We start from the raw sequence: 18,596 nt of genomic DNA, 5'->3' as shown, positions 1-18,596 counted from the left end.
GCTGCTAACTAATGCAGTACCGTCATTCCATGTGCCTGAAGGGGACACTGGTCTGGATGTAATTTCTGCAGTCAGCTATAACAATATTTCAACCTGCTTTGCTGCTGCTTCTTGTCATGAAAACGTCCACCAGTGTTCACCATCTCCCTTGCCTAGTTTTTTAATGTGACAATATTGACAAGGAGAAAATGCAGACAGAGTCTTCATGGATCTGTGGAGGAAATGCTGGCTTATCTTGAGCAAGCCCAGTGGTGCAGGGGATTGCTTGCTGGTTGGTGCAATGGTCAGGTGTATTTAAAATGAACTTTAATGAACGGTGGTGTAAAGTTCACCTTCCATGCCAATCAAAGCCACTCCACCTGAGAGGAAGTTCACCTTGTTCAAAGGAGGGGTAGTCCAGTTGCTGAATTTCATCAGGGTTCCTCAAGAAAGAGTCGGTGTTGGGTCCCAATCCAGAAAAGCACATAAACTGACCTCCATATAGCTGCTTACATGCATAAACCCTTGTCTAGTAGAGCATATTAAACCTAGTAGAGCTCAGGCAGGAACCACAGTGTGGAGATGCTAAATTGCTGCAGACAATGTCCATCCTGGCCACTCGCTGTGGGACTGAACACCACCTACACCAGACCCTTCTATGCCCCTCTTGCAGGGTAAGATAGCAGACATTTTCCACGACCAAAAGTCTGGATCCTAGCAGAATCCCATCATCGCAGCCATCCGCCAGGGTATGTGGGAGATTAAACTGGACATGCGTATTTCCAGCTAAGGGATAGTTCTGTCATTTGAAGATGATGGGAGTTGTTCCAAAGTAACCTAAAGCAGGATTAGGTCCATAGACATTTCAGTTTCCATCACACACCCCACTTCATCTGCACATGCTTCATCACAAAAGTAAATGAGTGTTTTTCGCACTCCTCCACAAAGGATCTATTGTTTGTCAAGCACCTGGGTGTAATTGTTGAATAACTTTTTATTTTTGCCTTTAGTCTGTACTATGCTTTCTCAAGCACAGCTGACTGATTTTTTTGTATAGTTCTGATCTTCCTGCGACTACAGAACCAAGCAGATTGGAGAAGTCTGTCATAACAATTGCAGCTATTTCTGCCTATTTATGTTGATCATGGTTGTATATTAACTGTATGTTTTCATTCTAAATTCAGTGTAAACTTAAGCAGAACCCAAAGTCAATGTTTACATCTTGTAAACCTCTAAACATCAACATTTTATCTAATGTGTGTGTGCATGTGTGGTGTGGAAGCACATGTTCCTGCATTAGTCATCCTTGATACTAAGCAGTTCCTGCTGTTTGATGTTTTAAACAGTAAGTTATACGATATTTCCAAGATTGATGTTGGCAATAATTACTGGTAGAAAATATGTTTTGCCCATAGGAAATTACACTGCTGTTTGGTATTATTAGTTCTTACCACTGTTTTCTGATTCTTTTTGAGGAATGACAGAGATTGCTTCCTCAAGAGCGAAGCGTAAACTGGAAAGGAAACTAGTGTTACACTCCTCTGAAGAACCTTACAATAAGACGGGCAACTTACTAGGAAAAAAATGTGACCAGATAGTAGTACATTCCCTGAGGAAAATTTATTTTCAAAAGTTCAATCTACTTTTTGCAGGGCGTTTTGATTTAGCATGGGAATCCAACCTAGAATGGATTCATCACTTTGCAGGTTAAGCAATTTTCCTTTATTGTTTAGAGGACTTTTGAAAGAGTTGTATTACAGCACATCAAAGTACAGATAAGTTCTGTTGCACATGAAAATAGTGGTCTTTGGCAATAATCATCACATTGATGTTGGATTACTTTCTTGTTCTATCCTCTGCTTGTAGTCCCTCAGAAGGATGAGCAAAACTCTGCATGTATATCTGCAACTCGATGTTGAACAGTCATGGATTTAGAAATAGACTGTAAAATCTGTGGAGCAGAAATGATGTTTTTCCTGATAGTCTGAATAGCCTCTGACACAGTGAAGTCAACTCTTGACTGGGGCCTTTAGCACTCCCACAAACTAATTGTTAGTTATAAAAAAAGATCCAATCAGGCAGTCAGTTAGGACTCTTCCCTTTTGCTACAATTACCATCAAATAATCAATTTACTTGTACATTGTCCAGTTTACCTTTACAGAGGCCAGGAATGGGAATTAAAACTTGCAAATGTTTTGCATATTTTAAAATATTTCTCAAGCATTTGGTAATACCAGATTATTGTGAAATTATCCTGCTGCCAGGCAGATTTACTAGGGAAGGCATCAGTGAAGCCTTCTGGGAGAATGAAACTAAGAATTTGTGGAGGTTCTGGGGGAGTCCCTTGTGTGACAGAAGAAAGCATCATTTCAGGCTTTTCTATGTGCAGTACTGCCAGTACCTGACAAAATGTGTCCCTGGTCTCTACTGTGGTCCTTAGCCAACACAAACAACAGTCTAAAGTAATAGCAATAATAGCAGTTAAATGGCAAATGGTGAAATAGCAGATGTGTTTTCTGAAAAATAAGACAGTAAATGATAGTTTTGTGAGGCAGAGCATCAGAACTGTCCAGGGAACCTGCAATGTCAACGTGGGAATGAAAGATATATGGAAGCAAACTAAAGAGAGTGAGAGACTAATGACAGTGTAATGAGATTGCTTGTTCTTCACAGGGCGTAAGACAGTTACTAAAACCACTGTACTTCCTCAAAAGAATATTTGCAAGTACGCACAGGTGTAGAGAGGTTGGAGCATGGTCAGTCAGACCAATGTCATGGAAGCTTTGGCTTCCTTAACCATGAAAAGGTGATTAACAGTGAAAGATTTAGTAAAGAAGGCTTGAGGATGATTTTAAGGGGAAAGATAAAAAAATCTTCTATATCATTATGAGCAAAAGTGCACTCGTGAAGGATCTAAAATTATGGTAGACAAAGAAATTCATAAGAGATCAAAGGAATACTGGCAGAAATAAGGCAGATGAGCTAGGTGATGTGCAGGTAATGTAATGTAAATTCCAAAAGTATGGAAAACAAAGTAGCATTGCAAGCCTTTATAAATTACCAGAACTATTAGTTAATTGGCTTAACAGACATAGGTGAGATAACTGACAGAACTAGAATATCAGTATGAAGGAACATAACTTGCTTCAGTAAAGAAGGCAGGGAGAAAGGAGGAGGATGTGGATGGAGGACTTGTTCTGATATCCAGGTGTTAAAGACAAGGAGCCCTGTTGAATATAGTGTCCACCAAACCATGACAGGCGGATTCAAGAGACTTTTTCTGAGAAACTTCCAAGCCATGCAAAAAGCAGTATGTCTGTAGAAGAAGGAATCTAGCAACATATAGACTGTTCAGTTAGTTCTCATAATGCCTTGCCTTTTATGTAAAGCAGAGAAAGCAATTGGCAGAGAATATATGGCAGTTTGATACAGAGAATTTGAAGTTGAGAGACAGATTGGCTGAGTCTGTTCACAAAAGGGTAACATTTGTGCTAGGACAGAAATACTTCACATGTCTACAATATAGAGCTCTATTCATCCACTAATCCCCTTAAAATCCTGTCATAGTGGAGAGATATAGGTAACACTTGTCTAATCTATCTAGGTGACTACTTTAGGATGAGATGAATTGTGTGCTTTCCACTGACTCTGAAGGGAGAAAAATTAAGCTGAAGGACATGGTAAAAGTTTTCAAGTAAAGGAGAATAATTTAATCCACGTGTCCATGGTAGATGAGGTAATGTGTAATGGAGTAGATTGCAACAAAGGTGATTCAGATTAGATTTTAGTTAATGATAAGAATGGAATTCTAGACTGGATTTCCCAGGAAGATAATGAAACTTTCATCGTCTGTGTTTCCTGAGGCTAGGATAGATAAGTATCTGCTGAAAATGACACAGTATCATTGATTCTCCTTAAGACAAAAAGACCAATGGAGATCCCTTCCAGCCCTGTGATTTCATACACACTAATTAAAGATACAAGAGTAGCATCCAGAATTTCAGAACTCTAAAGAGAGACAATTTGCCATAGTAAGAACCAAACAAAACAGATGAACAGGTGCAACACAGATTGTTTGAGGAAACCAAGATATAGACAGAAAAAATGTCAGACACTAGTTAAAAGCAGATCTGAAAGTTCAGAAAATGTCTGATTGAATGTCTGAATGAGTCTGCATTCTGCAGGTTGAATGCAGGATACAGAAACGTAGTAGGACCTGCCAAAGATAGGTAGGTTACCTCTAGAAATCATCTAAATGAGTATAGGACTTGTGGTAGCACTGGAGTATGGTCATCCATACTGTTTAATTATTAATTAATTTTCTGGTATGTTTTTAACCTTCTCCAACTAGCAATCTCCTAGTATTCAGGCATGGTTCAGGAGTTAGCACTGCCATGCACTCTTTCCAATAAGCAGTTTGGGTGGAGGAAAAATTTAGTTCTGTGAAAATAAGCCATTCTATTTCAGTTGACCTCAGGGCCACAAAATAGTTCCTGGCTCTATTTAGTACAATGGTGCAGATATAGTCCATTTTTATACCTGCAAAAGCAGCAACAGTTTGATTGTTGGAAAGTGGTTGTAAGAAAACAGACTGTGGAAATTTGACTTCACAGTTGTCAAAGCAGAAGCTGAGAAATTGATAAGTAAAAGCAAAAGAGAGTGCATTTAACGTTTGAATGGGGGATAAGATAGACTAGGAAAGACATTTTACAGAGCTATCGACCAGTGAAAAGAGGAAAGGCTATCAAAGGCAAGCAATTGTGGAAATACGTTCTTTACAGAGTGCTGTTCATGACAGCAGAACAATGGTTCTGTATCGAATGAGTACTTGATGATGATATAATTAAAGGGAGACAGTAAATCATCATTTTCGAAACCATCAAGCCATTTCTGGAAGAACTGTACTATGCCCTCGGTTTAAGAGTAAACCTGTAAGTCTCTAACACCAGGGAAGGAAAACTAATAAAGAGATTTGCTCAGACTTTGGTGTAAGAAAGGTGGACTAAGTAAGCAAGTTGTAGCCACCCTTCAATTTTTTTACCTGAATCTAGTAGATTTGATGTTCAGTACTTGTGACCCTGATAGTACAGTACTAATCTAGCAGGATATTTTGTTAGAGATGGTGACAAGTATTGCTGAAGAATTAGGATGAATGTAAGCATTATTATACTAACTGAGATATACGATTGAGTTACATAGGAACTAATATTGGAAATGAGATCCAAAGTCCAGGCTGTCCCGTCTCTCATTTCCAACAACAGTCAGAACTAAATGTTTCCAAGAAAACACAAAAGCTCTGGAAAAAAAAAAAAAAAAAGTCTGCCAATTAGTAAAGACATCATTCTTAGAGGTAAAGGCTTAACGACCTGAGTCTTTTGTAGTAGTATGTAGCTCTAAATTTTGGTTGTAGTTCGTTAAGAGAATTCTAAATATTTGTTGACTGCCAGTGTCTTTGTTGTCACTTGCTAATTTCTTGGTCCTGAGAGGTTCTTACTGTAACGGGCTGTATCCTCTGTGATGTATCATAAATGGTGTAAAATGGATTTCCTTTTACAGGTTCTGATTATTTCTGCCTCTTGATATTCCTCTGTGTTACAAATGAGTTGCAGAAGATTTTTGAAGAACTAAAGGGATCTCTTCTGGGCCTGGTTGCACTTCAGATTTGTGGTTTTTAATGATAATGAGCTGTCTTTTATTAAATGCCTCAAACACAAGGAAGGAGAGAGACCAGCTGGAAAGTGTTATTTAACTGAAAAATACATGAATTAACTAAATGATATTCAACCTGCAAAAATTAAGCTAATAGAATACATACAAATTTAAAAAAAAAAAAAAAAAAAAAAGTATCTAAAGCATAGGTTCTCTGTAGGTGGGGAACAGATTCAAGGAAGCCATAAGGAGCAGAGAGGTGAGGGAGCCAGAATGGGTGATAAAAACCTACCATGCTGCAGGGTCTCAGAATACCCTATCGAAGTACGAAGAATACCTGTAGCCTGCATCACAGTCATGAAGGGATCACCACCACAGTCATGAGGGGATCTCTGGTCTCTTCTCTTACAAACTCCTTCAGTTCTAGCTAAAGAAAGTTTATTCATTTCTTGGCGAAAAAAGACAATACCTTACTATATGGCGGCCTTAGTAAGAGAGCATAAGTCTCTCCACTCTCTGTATTTATCTGCTCAGGGGGTTGGTTGGTCAAAATACAGTAAGAGTAGTGGCAACAGATTTGCATTTGGGAAGCATGATGAAGTCAGGGCTGCAGTCTCCTTTTCCTCTGAATTTGTCCACTCTGGAAAATCATATAGTACGTTCTTCCAAGGTTAATGCTGTTGAAATTGTGCTGTCTGGACCTTGAAGTAAAAATTTGGCTTCATGTTTCTTCCTGTACCCATTCCAGAGCATAGCTCCTACTAACTTACAAACTAGAACAATATTTTGATGTGTGGGACTTAATAAATTTACACCTACAGCCACGATCTTGTTGATAGAGTCAACATAATCTGAAGCCAACAGCAGTAGGGAAATTAAGTGAGCTTGGGTAACCCTTTGTAGTCTTATGTTTAATTTAGTCTGATGAACAAGCTATTAAAGAATGTGTGTGTGTGCATCCATTAAAGTGTCTAGATTGGGGCTATCTTCACAACCACTCATTTTTGTTGGAAGAGGAACTATTCTGGTTATTTCCTGAAATTCATCAGCCAATAAGGTTGAAAAGTGTTTTTTTTTTCTTTGTTATTGTCTCATGTTCCATTAGTATGGCATCTCTTTCTGTCTATTCTTTCTGTCACAGTAACTTCATCTCCTTAGCCCAGCAAAGAATAGATAATTAAGATACCGACTACAGAGCAAACCCACACAGAACGAGATCTAGTCATGGTACAACAATACAGAGTTGATTTTTAAATTAATCAACGGCATGTATATCTCTCGGAGTTTTATCAGGGTTAAGTTGGAAATACTTAACACTCATTTATATTTTATGGATATGTGCACCATGTGTAAGTCATTTTTTTAAGATTTCTTTCCATACAGACATAGTTCCAACTCATCTTGGATTTCCACAGACAACATAATGTGACCCCTCAGTTTCTAGTGTGAGTTTATGATTAGTCCTAATCTAATCTTTTTCTTTCATAAATGCAAGCAAATGATCTTTGGATATTCAGTAATCAAGCAAGAAGTTTAAAGACTTGAGGAAAAACACATATATCAGTCTAAGTGGAGGAAATCTCTGTATTGTTTCAAGAATCAAGTATAAGGAGAAAGTTTATCTGTCCCGAGTTAGAATCATGTTTCTTCCTGAAATTAGCACAGCTTTCCAAGTTCCAGCATAGATCTGTCGATATTCATAGAGTCAACTGACAATATATTGGTTTAGGATATAGCTCTAAAATCTTTAGAAAGTAATAGTAATGCTGCCAGACATGTGTTTCTTCAAAATCAGGAAGTCTTCTAATTCATATGTTATTGGCTTGACTGCATTGTGGATATATCAATGTGTTTGAAGTTCAGCTCAATAGATACAGGTATTCATCTAACAACTGGCTAATTGAATTGGTAGTTAAATAACCTTAAGCACTGAAAAGCTTGATTGATTTCAGTCATTATTGTTTGTGAAAACTAATAATTTAGCTGAAGGATATTAAATCCTTGCTGTGACACTTTGGGTTAAAGAGCTACCAATGATATAAAGCACTCTTTTCTTTTCTGGATCCTTGATTTGAGCCCAATCGGGGTTCCTCTACCACAAAACCCCCACAAATAAATCAAACACATTTTGGCACAGTTTGTCGTCTTTGCTTAGCAAATGTATGAGACTAAACTGACACTGATCCTTAATCACCTTTAATCCATGGAGAGGGAATGATCCTACCAGGGCAGGAAAAAGGTCATTGGCAGGATCATGGGGAGAAACTAAGTTGGCAGTTAATTTAATAAGCCTGACCTGGGAATAAATGAAGGACTTCCATTTTCAAGGTATATAAAAGATCTGCATATAAAAAGTTAGGATCATTTAAGAAGGTATTTATGTGTTAGAAGCACAATAAACATGGTGGTATTTGTCTGATAAAACTTCAATTTCACTTTTAAGCTCTAAGGCCTTATTGTTTTGATAGTTATATAATTAACAGTAGTTTTTTCATTATTAAACTCTAGTGACCTGGTTATGAATTACAAGGGGTATCAGCAACTTGAGATGGAATAGAATGTAATAAAAATGCTTTGGGGTTCTACAGCTGTCGCCAGGTACGTTGGCCAGCTTCTGTAGGTTTGCAACAACATTTTCTTTTTTTTTTTTTTTTTGAGAAGTGCTTTGCCTTTCCTAGTTGCTATGTGAAAAAACAACATGAAGGAATATTTACAGAGGCCATGATACTGCAAAGATTCATGTTATATGCTTCACTTTCTGTGCTTTGGATTATCTCACTGACCCAGGCCAACTCATAATGTATAAATCCAGCATATGCATAAATACAGATTTGAAGGAATGGGATTAGACCACAAAAAATAAGAAAAAAACCCACTGAAATTTGCTTTAGACTGTTAAACCAGATAAACTGAATAAGCAAAAATATGTTGGCAGGAAAGCTTAAGAGCTTCTATACGTTCCTTTCCTAGAAATCTTAGGCTGATTCAAGATCAGATTTTAGCAGCCTGTTTCCTAGATAGGAATCGAGAGTGCAGAGGTACTGGGCTTTTGCCATGCAGGCAAAGGATGAGAAAAGAATAAACTCTGTTCCTTTCTTCCAAAGTCTTTTCAGGAGAGGACTGCAGTTTATATATCCTCAGTGGATAGAGATGGCTTTTTGAGACAAATCTCTGCGAGCCGGGATTTAGTATTCAAGCCCAGCCTTGATATTGTAAACCATCCATGCCAAGTAAAGTGCTCTCATGTCATTGTGTGGGTCTCTGACGAGATTTCTGAAGCACTCACATTCATGCCCATGAGAACTCCCTTCTCATTTCGGGGTCTGAATATCCAATGTCCAAGTTACCAAAGTAACCAATGTATTTGGTGTCCGTCTCATTTACACATCTCATCGTAGCTGTGCTGTGGTGGGGTTCTTCCGATGCTGAATGTTTTCATGATTTATCACTGGTTGAGTTCTTCCTTCAGCAGGCAGGTAGAACTGGCTTGCTTTTAGTAGAAAACTGTATCAACTGCATAACTTTTCATAAAGCTCATACAAACACTGCATACACCTTCATTTAATGACAAAATCAGCTTATTTCAGTTGAACCAAATATCATTTAGGGATTGATGGAAGACATACCTATATAAAGCTACAAGGCACTTCTGCTCCTTCAGATATTTAACATTATCATATTAAGCATTCCAGTTAAAAGCAAAGAGGCAGCAGATCATATGCAGAAGTGCATGTCTGTGCACACATGCACTTCTCACAGAGACACGTCTTGACTTTGGATACTCACAGACTAGCCCTTAGCTTCAGCATGGACACCAAGGTCACAATTCCGATAACAACTTCCACACAGCTCGTTATGGGAATTCCCCATATTTGCATTTTGAGCCAGAGTCCTGCAGACTCCTGGATGTGCTTTATTTTGCGCAGTGACTAATTCTGCAGATTTTGGTGACACAGCTTCATCACGTTGGGTCTAGGTTGCATTTTATATTGTACCTGAAATCAGGCAATCAAAACCAATATATATTTTTCCAGGACTCTTGGTAGTGATTCTGAGAATCTTTGGAGATTTTCAGCTAAAGAAAGCACAGGTTGGAAGTCTTTCCAGAGACTAACACCAGGTAGCAAGAACTGACAAGGGGATCTCACAAGACAACCTTCCCCTGCATAGCCTAAAGAAAGATTTCAGAGGCCATTCATTTTGCATGTCTCAGCTTCTGGTTGTACACCGTTCACAGCCTGATTTTCAGAGCTGCTGAAATGCTCATAATAACAGTCCCTGGGAGCCTTTTGAGGTGGCTTTCTAATTACACACAAAAAGCTAGTGAATTCGTCTGAGTTATTTCATTTGAAAAAGCAGTTCAGTATTCATGAAATAAGGAAACAGAACAGGTTGGGGGTTTTTTGTAAAATAAAAGAACTAAATATTCAAAAAATGCAAAGGTTAGCAGAGTATAGCATTAGGAAATAGCAGAGAGATTTCTCCCTGAACTTATGACTTAGCTTTTGAGAAAAATAGCTTTTCTGAAGAAGCCCAGTTTGACGTTGCACAGCAGCAAGAGAGGGTACTATTCCTGCTCTGTAATGGTATCTCTTTAAATATAGCTTTCTATATAGACATTAAACATCTTACAGTGAAACGTGGATTGGAGGGAAGCAGTAGATTTAGGATATTTTGACCTTAATAAAGATTTTTACAGTGTCTCCTGTTATGTTCTTACAACAAGGTTTGGGAAATATGAAATAACTGAAACAACTACTAGGCAGATGTATGACTGGAAAATGGGATTCAGGAGAATTTTTGAAACTGGAAAGACGTAGCCAGTAGGGTTTTGTAACAGTCTTATCTTCATTCCTTTACTATTCAATAGTTGTGTTAGGGATGTTACAGTGTGTGTTTACTGAGTTTACAGTCGGTTCCACATTAGAACATGCTGCAGATATGCTGGAAAGGGACCGGATCAAAATGACCTTCACAAGCTAAGAGAAGTGGTTGGGGGGCAGGGAGAGGAGAATGCTGTCATTCCTTAAAGAGCCAAGTTGTTCTGTACGTAAATGAAGTACAAGGATGGTAAATCACTGGTTATGCAATAGTTCTGCAGGAAAAAATTCTAGAAATACCATGGATCGCAAGCTGATACAGGTTAACATGTCATGTTGTAAAGTGAGACATGGTTTTCGTACATACGAAAAGTAACATGGGCTGAAAGAGCTAGCGCTCTGCTGTTGAAGAGAAAGAGATGCTCTAGCATGAGCTGAAATACTCTCAGTAAAATTCAAGAAAGAGATGATCCACTGGGTGTATCTAGAAGAAACCAAGCAAGAATGATAGTGGACCTAGAGAATAGTACCTGAAAGGAGAGATTGTTGGAAGTATAAGTTATCTGGCCTTCACAGATATTTGCCCTAAGATTAATTGCATTAACTGTATTTACAATTAGAGGAGCTGAGGGCAACGTGCTTAGATGTGAACGCAGCAAATACGTATGCTTATCAGTTTCCTGGGGCAGTAGGGTTCATAGTTAATTGCATATGACCTTAAAAAGTAACTTCCTTTTATTGTTTTGCATTTTAATGTATTGTGCTGTAAGGGAGGGAAGAACAGTGTATCATGAAGTATCATGAACATCATGGCAACAACACGTCTTTAATTGTACTACTTTGACTGTTTTCCCCACCATTCTTAGTTTTGCAGTGTCCCACAGAAGTTGTGACTGTCAGCATACACAGTTCTTCAGGTGTGGTCATGTTATGTGATTTCTGTAATGGTACTGCAGAATTATGTATCATCCTCCTACTACTATTTATGAAACATAATATATGATTTGATTGGAATTTTGAGTAAACATGCACAGTGAACAACAGTCATTTTAGGGGTCTCTGGTTTCTGATTCCATTTTTTGCATTAATTTATAAACTTGTAAGGGAAAAAGAATATTTTGATTTGTTTTCCACAGATAAGTTGCTAACCATTTCTTCAATTTGAATTTCTTTTGCTAGTGCGTTGATTTTTTTCTCTCTCCTCTTTAGGTCTCTCTCTCATTTCTCACTGCCTGGTCCTCACAAACTATCTGACTGTCCTGTGCAAATACATCAATAAACTACTCATCCATTGACTGGATCATTAAGAAATAAGTTACCCATTATTTTAATACGGAGCTGGACTAGAATCTTAGGCCAGGATTCATCCCACCTCAGTTTAGGCACTTAATTCAAGTTAAGGTCTAAAGGCCTTATCACTGAAAAGAGAGTCATCTTGAGAGGTGGTTTAACCCACCCCAGAAATTATCAAATCACCAGGTGTGTTCAATGATTATTGAGAGACTTTAGTAATAATCACTACTTTTTTTGTATTTGTGATGGATCTAGACCTTATTCTTTGCTGTGATGAAAACCAGTTAATCTAATCTAATCCTAATCTTTTTTCTTTGCTTCCAGACTATTTAACACATTACAACCTTTCATTTTACAGCTGTTTAGTTTCAACCAAAGTTTATTGTGTGAAATGTAACAGGGAGCTTTTAGAAGACCAGTAATTTTTGTCATCTGGTTGTGTTTATTGAAATGTTCAAGAAATTATAGATCACTAAAATACTATTTTCCTTTGTAAAATCAGTAGTGAGTAGACAGTATTTTCCTGCCACAGGGCAGGGTGATCCTTTCATAGCAGGATTGTTATCAACTCAGCTATTCTGTATTTAAGGTTCTTTAAAACTCTTAAATTCACCTTCTAGCCCTGATATATTCTGTATTCTCCACTGTTACTACTTCTTGATACCTCACTACTCAAAGAGAAATTGTTATTCCCAGAAAAAGAGTATAGAGAGCAGAAACCTCCTGAATGTGTTGAACAAGAAAGTTGGATGCAAAAAAAGGGAAGTTACTTAGCTTCCAAACAGTGTAATTATCTTTTTTAGCTACTTTCTTAGCCTGTATGAATTCTGTTGTAGGCCTCTTGTTTCTGATATACCTAAGGAATATTTTATTGTTTATTTTTAAATCTTTTAATGTTTGTTCTTGGAAACCTACTTTTGCTCTTTGCAATTTCCTCTTACTTAACGCCTGCTGAAGTTTAAATTCCTGTTTATTGGCTTCCCTAGGATCATGTTTCCAAAATTTGAAGGATTTTTGTTTGGTTGAAATAGACTCTTGAACCTTGCCATTCATCCGGTTTAGTTTAATCCTGCCTTCCTGGTTCCCTTTCTTGCACAGTACACAAGCCTTCAGAGACAGTTCCTTTTGAAGTACTGTCATTACATTTGCTGTCTTACAGTTTTACTTTTAGGATCTTTATGACTAACACAAGTTTACTAAGTGTGTGAATTCCACTTCATTTCTTACTTTTTACTGCAAAAAGCACACAAGCAACTCAGAAATATGAGCAGAACCCATCAAGAACAAGAGGTAGGACAGCGAAACCAGTAAGATGGGAGAAGGGGAGCAGGGGAGTACCTGCTGGTCCCACTTTTGCTGTATGACTGAACTGGAGGTGGAGAGCTGCCTGCAGAATCCCAGTAACATTGAATGAACTGGTATGTGTCAGGTTCTGCACTGATGGTCACCAGTATTTTCATCCCTGCCTACCACCCACTGCTGATGCTGCAAGGTAATGGCAAAAGTTCTGACTGCAGGCAGGCTATCCACCGTGTCCTACTAACAAGAACCTTATTTTGGACTGGAAAATAGAAGGCCTGGCATACCGAATCCTCATATAATGGGTTGGGTACAAGTGCCATTGCCACAGATACGCTGCCAAATCCAGGCTCTTGCCCTTAGTGCTTTTTGAAATCTTGTAAATTTGTAGTAAGCCACGTCTTATTACCTGAAGGACCAGCACCTAGGGTAGCAACCACTGCTGTCTGTGTTCTGCCTTCTGATGCAGAACAGTGCTTTTGACAAACAGCTTCATTTATAGGTTGGAGTTTTGAACACTAAAGTTATATTTGTCACATTAGTAAGAGGAATCAATCTGAAATTAATTAAATACCTAGGAATTCCTCATTGTCTTTCATATCTCTCATTTAAGGTTTTCCTAGATTTTTTTTGAAGCTTCATTCTAAGATGTATGTCCTTCTAAAAACAGGTGTATAATGCATCAGTGTTTGGAGCTGAATTGAGAAAAGGAAGACCAATGTTAGGGCATGAACTTAGTGCTGTAGATGAACAAGCTTCTGCCAGCTGCACCACAGGATTAGACTGGGTTGCTAGACAAAAAGCTGTATGGAGACCCCTTTGCCCAGTAGAATAGAATGGGACCAGCAAATTTGCTGGATTGTCTGTGTGATGTCACATCTGCAACCCTTTCATCTTCTCTAGGAAAGGAAGAACTTGCACTAGCTGCATTCAACGTTCAGTTGACAAAGACAGAGCTCTGCAGGCATATAACTGAATTGTATCTTCTTTGGCTGGCTCATAAGTAGATGCTACTTTTTAGGATTTTCTTTTTTCACTTGAGAGCATTGACTTTGTCTTTTAACATTTGATCTCTGTGGCCATCACTCATCTCTCCAGTGGCGTTCTGTTTCCTTAGAGCACTGCTGGAATTTAGCCAACTCCATGTTTTGGTCACCACCAAAGACCTATGTGGTTGCCATTTCCTCCCCTGTCATGGATTGTAAGACTGTATCACTCCTGTCTCAGAGCAGTATCAGATCCAACACTGTCATTAAGTAGTTATACACAAAACTTCATTGGTTCAGATTTTTAAAATTGTCAGATTCTTTCCACTTTCTCCTGTTTTTCAGGAGATAATTTAGTATTTTAGAATACTTTCAGTCATTCTAGGACCTGGAAACTGAAATGTTTTAAGGTAATTTAGCTATTCAGGGTCTTCCATTAGTTTTGCAAACTGGTGAGAAAGGAGAATAATATTGCCCTTCATTCCCACGTAAGGTTATGAATGTCTCTGTGATCCAACACCATGGAGGCTTCAGATTGTGAGGGCAGGAGAGACTTGGCCATCTTATTAGCACAGTAGGGTGATTGGGCAGAAATAAAGGGTAAAGGAGGTTCTCAGTCTTTGGATAGTGGTATCTGCACATTTCTTCAGTACAGCACTGATGGCAGAAATAGATAGCTCCTGTTAAAACTCAGTAAGTCTGAACAGCCTTTGGAGAATCTCTCACTCTCTGTGCAGACATAATGCAACATTGATGGTCATGTAGCAACTCTTGATTCTGCAGGTGAATACATGAGGTTTATTCCAGCAGCAAAACTCATAATCCAACAGGCATGTGCTTGTACAAAGCCAAGTTTTGGACTGTGCACTGAAATTTCTTGCCGAGCTTCTGTAGGTTCTGTTGTAACAGAAGTCAGGCTAGGTGGACACAGCGTGATTCTTCTGTGTCAAAATGTTTAAATTTATGAATATTTAGGCATCCGGGCAAACTGACCCACTTTTCAGAAATGCTTAGTTCCCACTGCTGTCTAACATACAAGGGACCTGCCAGAACTCCACACCTCATAAAATTAGACTGCTTTTAATTAGGTGCCCAAACATTATTGTCAATCATTTATGTCTCTGAGACAGTAGCTTGCAGACCAACTCACAATAAATTGCACTGAGCCATTTTTAATACTTTACATTCCAGAAAGGTAAGGCTTAGACTTTTGGTGTCCAGTCCAGTCCTGTCTGGGTAAGCACCATCAATATTATGCAGGACTGCAGTTTTCAATAATACTTGTGATTGCCATTATTTTTTTAATATGAATATTTGAATGACTTGCATGTTGAAGTGTCAATAATGTAATAACATATTGATTAATAATGCCTTTTAATGTATGCTTTGTATTTAAAAGCCCACTCTTCCGAAGATTTCACAGGTAATTTATCATGTTTACCTTTTTAAAAGTATGTAGAAAAAGCTAGTCATCAAAGTTCCTTCTCTGGTCAGGAGGAGAGAGTCATCACCATGGACTAATTCAGAAGTCTGTAAGATGGATAGAGTTATGTTCCAATGGTGTCCTTCCCTTTCCATTAATTACGGAATTAATGGGGGATTACTTAATTTAGTCTATATGCCTTTTTAATGATTCAGTTAAGTAAGATAAATTCTGCGCTTTCTGTCACTGGGATTCTTTTCAGTGGGATTGTCAAGATGATCACTGTTCTAGTTGCCTTACCTTTTTGCAGGGTTGGGCCCATATTGTTTTTTTCTAAAAGATTTGCTGTGTACTTACATTATTACATGTTTCTTTTTCTGCAGCCAACATCTTGTATATGGCAAGCCAAGAAATGATGAAGGTTGTGGAGAGAGACAGTACAACCATAAAGCAAAATTTAAAGAAGGTAACTATTTAATCCTCAGAGTTTTCGTAGGAAGCCCACATGCATGAGGAAATGTTACATCCAGTTATATTGTGCAAAACCAGAATTTTAGCAGGCTTGATTCTGTGCTTATATTAGTGTCATTCCATTGACTTTGGAGAAGCCACTAAAGGGGTCACTCATCATTAAACATTGATCCACACCTTTGTAGATGTAGCATTCACCACTGTCAGATGTAGTATTCCATCTGGTATGTTTTCCTTGGTGGAGGCAGTCTGTGTTCTGGCTAAGCCTGAGATGTGGTTCCCAGTGAGGCCAGTAGTTACCTGGGTTGTGATCAGACAGGCAGATGGCCAGCCAGGACATGAGTGCAGGCTGATTGACCAAATCCTCTGCCTTTGCTGCTGGGCAGGTCAAGCAGAACATGTACCATCTGTGTTGTGTGGTGCCAGTTAATATCATGGGATTCTGGAGGCTTGATTTTTCCTTGGCATCAAAACATAATAGAGAGGAATCAGCAAAATTATTATGGCTCCACAGTTTCAGCCATTTGACTGTAGTGTAAGAAAAAGATACAGAAAGTGCATTCCTCGGAGACTGGAGCTACTGCTATACGGGTAATTGAAGTAGTTCCGGGGACCTTTCTCCTGCACTGAACTTTCTTGTCTGTATGGATTTATTGTTGAAAGAGATCCTGGTACAGTTTTGGTCTGGACCAATAGCATTCTCCCAGTCAATTTCCAGGCACCGTTCAGGGGTTGGCACAGGCCAGGAACTGTGCCTAATTGGAGTTTTGATGTGAGCACCCTGTTTTGGAGGCTGAGAGAATTTAATAGTGTGGCCATAGTCAGACAATTCCAGATGGCTTGTCAGCCAGACAACTGTCACATTTAATAAACTACTATTGGTGTAGCCTCTGTGTGAGTAGATAATCAGTATAACATATTACTCTACTGTGTCTCCTTCCTTCCTTCCATTTTTTTTTATCATCCCTCTATTTTTTGATTCCAGCACTTTGCACTGGCAGAGATTTTCCTTGGAGAATGGAATTTTCTAGGACAGAGGTCCTAGATCTCCAAAGATTACTTTGTGCCTTGAAAATAGATATAGTACAAAGTTCACTTCATAAATCAGTCTTTCTTTTTTTGGCTGAAAATGAATTTATTTTTTACTTACCCCATTTGCCTTCTCTGCACTTTGAAAGGTATGTTCAGATGTTTCAGTTCTAGTTTTTTAAAGGAGTTGAAATAGCACACATGAACAAGGAACACTACACTGCACTAGAAGTTTTTTCACGTTTTTGTTGCAGAGCAGAGTTCTGCTGCACTTCAGGGGGGAATCTCAGTGAAGAAACTGAAGGACTGATCTTGTAGACTGCAAATATTCTCACTGCCTTGAACAAAACTTTCCATGGGTTGATCCAAAGCCCAGTGAACTCAAGAAATACGGTTGATTTTACTGACTGAATCGCCTCTTTGAGTGTCAGGGAGCTGCAGGGTCTGCCTTTCCCTGAGGGCAAGGGAGCCGTGAGCCAAGGGTGACCCCAGCACAGGCAGTGCCCTCACCAAGCAGGGTCCAGTCCCACAGCACCCAAGCAGGGCAGGATAATGGTCCATCGTCTGTCCCAGACAAGGCAAAGCAATGAACCAGGTCCAGCATCCCTCCAGGGAATCCAGTCAGGAGCTGTCACGTCCCGCTCAGACGAGGGACACAAGTGACTTAGATTCAGGGAGTTACAAGTTGTCTCTCACAGGAGCAAAAGGAAACAGGGCCGGAGACAGGACTACAGACAAGGCTACAACGTCGGTCCAAAGTCCATCCAGGAGGCGTGGCCAAAAACATGATGGAAGGCAAGCTGCATGGTGGCATCCATCCAGGTGACGAGCTATGTACGGTGTAGGTCCAATGTCAATCTAGGACACAGGGACAGGGACAGGGCTGGAGACAGATACTCCTGCAGTGTAGCTTGAGAGGCAGAGACCAAAGGTGAAGGACAGAGATGGAGACCCTGGACCCATAGTCAGGGAGTGTGGGTCAGTGTCCCAGACAAGGCTCATAAGGCCTGTTAGTGCCCTGAAACTGAGGGCAAGACTGCAGGTTACTGTGTTAGGGTACAAAAGTGAAGAGTTTGCAGGAGCAGAGCTGCAGGTGTTTTAGGAAATTTTAATCACAAGCACACATGCTTGAAGTTAAACATAAAAGCTGGATGAGAACAATAGTGGTGACAATCAGCTGCAGCTCCAGAGACTTCAGGTTGTCTACTCAGATACTTTGCATTACAAAAATACTTATTTCTTGTACTGAATGAAGGCCCATATCCAACAGTAAGAGTTTGCAGGTGTCCTAGTCTGCTTCATCTGTGCTTTTGTTGACTCTGTCAATCTAAGCATGGCCTTGGCAGGCAGGAGCTTTTTTAAACCTGTGTTAACTTTCTTTTATTGATTCTTCTATGTCCTCATACTTTCAAAGTGGCAAACATACTCAAGAAAACAAAAAGCTGAAGCGAGCTTATAAGCAGTTGGCAAACTGAAGAAAAAGCAGGTCTGAAAATGAAGCTAAATGCTTCTCTTTTTTCATCTTCTAGTAATTTCTGGGAATGTAAGAATTAAGGGAAAAATTCTGAGTTGGCATTATGTTAAATTTGAAGTGTATTGACAATAAAAATGGGCTTAACTTATAAAGGTTGGAAGTTTATAAAAAC

At 39.0% G+C, this 18,596-nt stretch overlaps 1 protein-coding gene across 2 annotated transcripts in view; it reads left to right on the top strand.

Moving 5' to 3' along the window:
• Positions 1-18,596, top strand: part of LDAH (lipid droplet associated hydrolase) — a 126,434-nt gene that overhangs the window by 94,703 nt on the left and 13,135 nt on the right. For both annotated transcript variants that reach the window (XM_074820134.1, XM_074820133.1), the window contains exon 6: positions 15,834-15,916. In XM_074820134.1, the coding sequence (XP_074676235.1) occupies positions 15,834-15,916 (83 nt within the window). The remainder of the gene's footprint in view (positions 1-15,833; positions 15,917-18,596) is intronic.

This window comes from Strix aluco, chromosome 3, assembly GCF_031877795.1.
Source record: "Strix aluco isolate bStrAlu1 chromosome 3, bStrAlu1.hap1, whole genome shotgun sequence".
In the NCBI taxonomy this organism is placed as follows: domain Eukaryota; kingdom Metazoa; phylum Chordata; class Aves; order Strigiformes; family Strigidae; genus Strix; species Strix aluco.
Note: the sequence above shows the minus strand (reverse complement) of the source record. Positions and strands in the feature narration are given on the sequence as shown.